General features: G+C 37.5%; 1 protein-coding gene across 1 annotated transcript; it reads left to right on the top strand.

Moving 5' to 3' along the window:
* Positions 1 to 2153: 2153 nt before the first annotated feature.
* On the top strand, positions 2154 to 5798 carry LOC113359006. The gene is made up of 3 exons (XM_026602706.1): positions 2154 to 2447; positions 2742 to 4012; positions 4637 to 5798. Exons 1-3 carry the CDS (start codon positions 2154 to 2156, stop codon positions 5796 to 5798), a joined length of 2727 nt encoding a protein of 908 aa, XP_026458491.1.
* The last annotated feature ends 2490 nt before the right edge of the window (positions 5799 to 8288 follow it).

Genomic DNA, 8288 nt, shown 5'->3' with positions numbered 1-8288 from the left:
TTTTCTAAAAAAGGAAGAAATAAACAAAATCCTAAAAATTAAACAAAAATAAAATTGTCTTCTTTTCAGTTTTTTTCGCTTTATCTCTTGTTTCAATCCCCAAGGTCTTTAGTCTCCAATTTCTTTTTGATTCAAAACCTGCAATAAATAGACAAATACCCAAAAACGTAAAATAGAACAAGAAGAATAAAACTAAAAACAAAAACAAAACCTAAAATAAATCTAAAACCCTAACCTAAACACAAATCTGCGTCGGCGGCGCCAAAAATTGATGTGGTTTTTATGTTGTTGTAGAAAATGGTAAAAGGTTTTCGTTCACTCAGACTTGTGAAGATTCGTTTTAGACTCAAAGTAAAATAGAAAACTCAATCAAAGTTGTTATCAAGATTATAAAATGTACTGAGACTCGGGATTCCACCATTAACCAATTATCAGTGATTCAATCTAATTAATATCATGCAATTCTTTTCCGTTTAAAGTGATTCTAATATTGCAAAAGTAGATTTTCAAAGTAACAATTGTATATCTGAAGCATAGAACATCAAGAACCCTAGGCTAAGCATGCTCTATCAAAAGAAACCACAACTGCTCAATTAGTCCTTAAAACTATTTTTATTCAAGGCACAAAATCATATAAGAAATTGCAAAAATAATTAAAAAAAGAAATTACCACATAATAATTGGAAAAACGGCTTCCTCCGTCGCCTCAGCAAGGGGGTTTATCTCCTCATGTTAATCACTTGCTCAAGATACATGTTTGTTGCTCAAAAGTTGATTAAATAGAAGAGAAGGTATGAAGCAGCGTGTTTGTAACAGTTGTACTTGTTACAAAACGCACTGTCACAGAAAGCAGTGTTACAGAGAAATACTAACAATAATAATTGTTGGGTAATTGTTACAGTTTGAAAGAAAAGGTGATGGTTCTCTGTTCTTCTTCTTCCTCTCGACTGCAACTCGGCTATTCTTCTCTGTGAATTTTTCTTAGCTCTGTTCTGTTTCCAAACTTCCCCAAAAGGTACGTACTCCTTTCTCGACTTCCAACAGCACTTATATAGCCAACAGAAGCCCTAAACCTCGATTTAATTCCTTCCTTGCTTCGACATAAAGTCTCGGACTTCTCCACTTTCCAAACTCTTCTCTACGCGTTCCTGAGCTGTACAGGTCATTCCAGTCCCTCTATTAGATTGATATGAATCTCAGGCAAGGTTATCTTGCCTCAAATCTCCCATAACTGCCAAATATAATCAGACAAAATCCCTTGATACTTTCTATTCCCTGTTTTAACCAAGCCGAGGATCTATCACTATTTTATCGAATCTAACCAAGTTACCTTCCATGTCCCATCGAAACAGGCACATTGCAAGCCAAATCCAAGAAGGAGTTACCGGATATATGGACCAAATCATCTCCAGCAAATCTCATCGATACTTCACCTCTCTGTTACATTCTCCCGGGTTATCTAGCCCACTGGTTGGGTCCTAATCAATCGCACCAAATCTGTTATACTATAGGAAGTCCAGCCCACCAAAAATAAGCCATTGAATCTCGTTAAAACTCGTCGATAAATCCAACACAAATCTTGCTTCGTTGCTGCCATTTTTCCTGCCAAAAAAGTAGTTTGAATGAAGAAGAAGGAGAGCCCCCTAACCAGAGTAGGGGTGTGAATATCAGGTGGCGGTAAATAGTAAAGAGGGTACCCCTTATCCACTGGGTGCCCCTTAGTAATCGATGTATCCCTTATCCAAACTGGGGGTCCGAATAGCACGTGTCCTTCTGAGGCGCCTTTTGCAACTTTTTGAGCCGATTTTTCCAAAAATGTTTATTGGCAAAAATACCTACACATACATAAAACACCATAATAAGTACAAAAATGAGCCCTAATAATATATAGAATTGAGACAAATCGGACAAAAAAATGTGTCCATCGCCCACATCTGGATGTCATTGCCAGCCAAATAAGGCACAGAAAACTTGAGATCGCAAAGAAAATCTCCACCAACTACAGGAATCACCAAGATAAAACAAAGATCAAGGAAGCAGCTAGAGCTAAAAATCCTTCAAACACTAATGCCAACCAAACTCTGGACACCACTGGTATCTTTCCAATCATCCCTTCCTAAACCATCATAACTCTAGCTCAAATCAAGGAAATAATGGATGCTGAAACTGTCCAGTTCAAAAAGAAGGCTTGGAAAGCTAGAAAGACAATTCACGTCTTCACTGAAGAAGATTCACCCTCTGATAATGACAGTATTAAGGATTTGGACAAGCAGAAAGTCATGCCAAAAAGGAAGAAATCAACTCAGGGTGCAGAGCCTATGGAAACCAATGAAACTGACAACAGCAAAAGATTCAAAGACTACCCAGAAAACTATGCTGAACCTCTGGCTTCAAGCTTTCCCCTTATGACTAATGGTGCTTCTGGCTCATCAACACCAATCCCTGAGGTAATTTCCTTCTCTATCTTCTATCTTGGATTAAACTTCAACCAACATTTTATTTCCTCATACTGTTACATCATAAGCTACTATGATCATATAGCTAGGAGACCAACCTCTAAATACCCCCTTTTATCCTACTTTTGGCAATTCTTTACTTCTATAGCCTGGAAATGCTAAGGTCTAGGGCAAAAATATACTAAGAATTATCTTAATGATATGCTGACCAAATTTAATCCTGATATCTGCTTCATATCTGAAACCAAACAGAAACATGGTAAACTTTTAAATTTTATGAAATAGCTTAATATCCAAAAAAATTGGCATGTTAATCTTGGTGGGGCTAGTGGTACAGCTGGTGGATTAGTAATGATATGGAAGAACAATCTTGATGTTGAGATTCTAGACTGTTCTTTTAACCTTATCAATGCTAAAATACAGCCTACTAGTTGCCCTCCATGTCTCTTCACTGGTTATTATGGTAATTCTAATAATACTCAGTGTAAACTAAATTCTTGGAAAGTTTTAGAGTATACTGCATCCAAGAACTCCCTCCCTTGGTTGGTTATTGGTGATTTCAACTTTATTTTACATGATTTTGAAAAATACAGTACTCAACCACTGGACAATGCTGAAGCTAATATTTTTAGTAACAATATTATTGATCTGGATCTAAATGATTTAGGCAGCACTGGCTTCCTTTTCACTTGGACAAATAAGAGAAGTGGGTCTGCTCTCACTAAGCAGAGATTGGATAGAGGATTAGCTACTGAGTCCTGGATCCTCCTATATCCAAACTCTACTATCACTAATATGTTAGCTATTGGCTCTGATCACCATCCCATTTTGCTTAACACTAATCCACACTGGAGTACTGGTAAAATCCCTTTCAAGTTCTTTGGTCCTTGGCTAGACCATAAGGATTGTAAGGATATTATTTTTGAATGTTGGCAGAAGAACTTATCTGGTTCTAGCGCTTTTCTAATTGCTAGAAAACTCAAAGAGGTCAAGATGAAACTCAAAATATGGAACAAAGAAGTTTATGGCAACATAAAGACAAACATTGAAGAATGTAACCAACATCTGCATTGGCTACAAGAAAACTACTTCAATCAGGATAGAAGTAAAGCCTTACAAACTGCAATGAAAGTTCTCAGAGAATGGCAAGACATTGAAGAAAATTTTTGGAAAATCAAAAGCAGAGACCAATATATCAAATTGGGAGATAAGAATACAAGTTATTTCCACATAACTACAAAAAGAAGATTAAGGAGGAACAAGATAGATACCATCCAAGATAGTTCTGGAAACTGGATTGAAAACTACCAAGACATAAAGCAATGTTTCACCAACCACTTCTCAAAAATGGCTACTTCAGAATCCCCTTCTATGAGTACTGAAATCCTTAACCTCATTTCTACAGTCATAACCACTGAACATAACAAAAATCTCAATAGAATTCTTGAAGATAGTGAGGTCAAAGTTATTCTCTTCAGCATGGCCAAAGATAAAGCTCCGGGACCAGATGGCTTCCCACCTAACTTCTTCCAAGCGAATTGGGACATTATAGGAGAGTACCTAGTTAAAATGGTCCAACATTTCTTCAAGTCAGGATACCTTCTCAAAGAAATGAACTCAACCTTCATATCCTTGATACCCAAAATTGATAACCCTACTAGTCCCAGCCATTTTAGACCCATTAGCCTCTGCAACACCACTTACAAAATCATATCCAAACTGCTAGCCCAAAGAATGAAACCGTATCTCAACAAAATCATATCTCCCTACCAATCTGCCTTCATACCAGGAAGACAAATAGCTGATAATATAGCCATTTCCCATGAAATTATTCACCACATGAGAACCAGAAGAGATCTTAAAGGCAACAAAGGAAGTATGGGGATCATGATTGATATGGCTAAAGCCTTTGACAGAGTGGAATGGAAGTTTCTGCATACAATTATGGTCAAAATCGGCTTCAACTCTGAATGGAGCAACAAGATTAAGCAATGAATATCCACTACTTCTACTGTTGTCCTTCTAAATGGCTCCCCTGACAAATTCTTTAACCCTAGTAGAGGACTCAGGAAAGGAGACCCCCTGTCTCCTTACCTGTTTCTTTTCTGCATGGAGGCTCTATCCATAACCTTATCTCATGCTGAAGAGTTGGGTCTCATCTCTGGAATAAAAATTTGTAGAAATGCCCCATCCATAAATCATCTCCTCTTTGTTGATGATTGTATGGTTTTCTGTAAGGAAAACACTATTGAAGCACAGAATCTCAAGGATATCCTCAATATTTTTGGAGATACTTCTGGCCAACTCATCAACTTCAGCAAATCAGGAGTCCTCTTCAGTAAGGACACTGATCCAGCTCTTATGCCTATTATCTGCAAGCTGCTTGGAGTTCAAATTCTACCTACTAATGACAAGTATCTAGGTTCTACTTTATTTACCCATAGAAGCAAGATCCAATCTTTCAAACCAGGAGTGGATAAGATGAAGAGAAACCTGTCTAGCTGGAAGAATTCCCCACTGAACCCAGCTGGAAGAGAAGTTATAATAAAATCTGTCACCTCTACAGCGAGCATCTATCAAATGAATTGTTTCAGAATCCCAAAGAAAACCTGTCAAGATATGAACAAACTACAAAGAGATTTCTTCTGGGGAAAGAACCTGGAAAACCCCACAGGCTACTACCCAAAAGCCTGGACAGTCATTTGCAAACCTAAGGAGCTTGGTGGATTAGGTTTTATGAATATGGTGCTTTTCAACAGTGCCATGATAACAAAAATAGGATGGAGATTGGAGCAGGACAAGGATTCTCTCTGGTACCAACTGATGGATGCCAAATATTTATTGGGGAGAAATGTTCTCAGCATGAACACCAAAGCTAAAGATGGAGACTCCTGGATATGGAAAGGGGTTTTAGAAGGTATTCAGAACATTCAGCAACACTGTGAATGGAGAATAGGAAATGGAAACACAATAAAAATTTGGGAGGACTTCTGGATACCTACTTCAACTGACAAACTCATCAAACCTGCTAACTGCCCCAATGATATCCAACTGCTAGCTCACCTAACGACATATCAAAGGGAATGGAATATTTATCTCATACAGCAAATCTTTAGCTTTGACACTGCTCAAGTCATCACTAATCTTGATATTCACCCCAGAGAAGAAGACAATATTCACTGGAATCTCAACAGCACAGGAAAATTCTCTGTTAAAGCTCTATACAAAGCCAAAATAGAGAATCTCTATAGAAATGATCAAACAACAAGAGACTGGAGAGCTATATGGAATTTGGAAGTGGTACCAGCTGTCAAAAAATTTCTCTGGAAATGTGCTCATTAAATTCTGCCAACTAATGCCAAAACTGCAAGCATTCTCCACTATATTGATCCCATATGCAAATTATGCAACTGTGGGGAGGAAACTATGATACACATGTTCCTCAACTGCCATGCTGCCACTGAAGTCTGGCAGAAAATGTTAGGTGGAAATCATGGATTATTTGATCACCATACTGTTTTCATGGACTGGTTTAATGACTGGTTTCACAATGCGAACATCAGTCATAATGTCTGCATCTATGCAACCACTTGTTGGTTCATTTGGAAGGCTAGATGTGATCTAGTTTTCCAAAACATCTCTCCAAATGCTAAGAATACTACTCTCAGCATTCAACAACATCTCTGTGATCATAACAGAATTCACAAGTTACATTCCCATGCCTTGAATACTCAGGGGCATATCATTGAGAATGAATCTCATATAGCTACTCCTGGAACTAATGTTGGGATCCAACAACACAAGCAGAGCTTTGGTTTCTTAATCAAAATCTGTACTATTCAGGATCCCAACACTTATCAGTTTTTCTCTGCATTAACTATTACTGATTTTGCAAGCAACTATGTTGATAGCAGAGGACACACAGGACATTGGGGAGCAGAAGGAGCCACAGGAGGAGCAGACTTAGTCTTTCAATGGGCAGGGGAAAAGCAGCACATGAACATAGAAATACATGCTGAAAAAAGTGAAATCCTGGAGCACTTCAACACTCTCTACATCCAAGCAATCAAAGGAAGATTCAGTAGAAACTACCACAAGGAAAAACAGACATCGAATGAAGAATCCCTATTACATATCAAACCTGTAACTTTTGTTTTATTGGGTCTTAAACTGTTACATAGAACCCAAAATCTCCAAGCTTTGAATTTGGCTATAACTTTTAAGAACCTTAGCAGTGGGTCTAATGTTTGTCTAAACAATGACCACACTTGCATTATTAGCAATCCAAATCCTTAGACTCAAAAAAAAAAAAAAAAAAAAAAAAAAAAAAAAAAAAATCCAACCAAACATACGGAAGCTATTATTTATTTTCTGAAACTTGCTCAAGTGGTCTTTAGTTCACATTATACTTTTCGTGATTTGTTCTTGCAGGTTATGAAACAAAGAAGACTAGGAGGTAATAAGGCATTTATGTCAGCTGTGAAAACCTCTCCAGCTACGGCATCTTGAAAATACTTTAGGTGCCGAATACATTTTTATCCAACTTTATGGGCTCACAAACAACAAAGTCGGTATATTCAGAAACAGTAATGCTAGCTACTGGTGCCTTTTATTTGTATACTGGTTTCTATGCATGGCACCCTAAAATTCCTAATGCAAAGTAAGCCACTCATTAGCAACTGTAAATTCACAATGTAGAGATATTTATGTACATGAAAACCGACTCACAAGGCCTTACAATACCACAAGTCAGATTTTGTACACCCGCAAACACAATTTTATAGCCTTTCTCGTTCAGTTATTTCACAACATGAACCGGAACTTTACAATCATAAGGGGAACAACAAATAAATGGGGTGCCTTTTGTAACCATTGCAATCCATTTTCAGGATATGAAGCCGTTGCATTGGAATTTACCTAATCCAACCAAAACAGAAAAACTTTCCAATGCTTAAGCAGACCTTTTAATGCTTCACTTACTGAATCTTATCCAGGATCAAAATCATCGTCCAGAGAAAATGTATCCGGTTCTTCAACCTATTCCTTCTCATCTTCACCTTCACATTGCAAATTTAGCCAGAGCATCACCAATTCTATGCACCATCACAATGCTGTTCATAACTCTCGTCGCTACATCTTGGGAACTTAGATAAGGTGAGATTTCTTGATGAGCGCGAGGATCGTTAAGAGGTGGAGGAACTAGCCAATCGAGGATAAGACAGTTGTGGTTGAATCTATCCATCCCTGTCATTAACCAGTAAGAAAAGACAATCAATCAAACACGAAGAAATAAAAATAAGCTTTAAAGAATACAAATTTCAGAACTAATTATAGAAGAAAATTACAGAGTTATGGGTTTACCCTATCCCCTTGCAGCCGAAGGAAACGTGGAAGTTCCAAGTATTTAGCTTTTCCGGTTCCGCTCATACCGACTTTCAAGTAAATAAACCATCTGTTTGTTTCTTCTTTCCTTTTCTTCTTTCTGGTCTTCTGAATCTTTACAAACAAACAACTTTTATTTATAACTCACAAAATTTCTTCCAACACTCTCACCTTCCGTATCTTCTTTAGGTGTATTCATCTTCTTTTACAGTAACTTAGATAATTAGATGGGAGAATAGATAAGAAGATGTAATGGTGGTTCAACTTGTTCTTGTAATGGAGTAAAATGTACCACGGCACAATTTTCTAACAGGGGTTAGTCCAGGAGTGAGTTGGGAGGAGTTTAATGTATTTTGGATTTTGGGGATTTTGAGGGAGTGTAAGAGAGTATAGGAAGTTTGAGAGAGTTTGGTGTTTTGAATGTAGGGAGTTTGAGAGACTCTCCCAAAA

The sequence above is a fragment of the Papaver somniferum genome, chromosome 1, assembly GCF_003573695.1.
Source record: "Papaver somniferum cultivar HN1 chromosome 1, ASM357369v1, whole genome shotgun sequence".
Taxonomy (NCBI): Eukaryota; Viridiplantae; Streptophyta; class Magnoliopsida; order Ranunculales; family Papaveraceae; genus Papaver; species Papaver somniferum.
This window is presented reverse-complemented; position numbering and strand designations above follow the sequence as displayed.

Bases quoted from the DNA above. Each gene is read 5' to 3' on its own strand.
- LOC113359006 (XM_026602706.1), top strand. From the start codon at position 2,154: ATGGATGCTGAAACTGTCCAGTTCAAAAAGAAGGCTTGGAAAGCTAGA. The intron at 2,448-2,741 runs GTAATTTCCTTC...TTTATGAAATAG, and splicing joins CATCAACACCAATCCCTGAG to CTTAATATCCAAAAAAATTG. The intron at 4,013-4,636 runs GTACCTAGTTAA...AAAAATTTGTAG, and splicing joins AATTGGGACATTATAGGAGA to AAATGCCCCATCCATAAATC.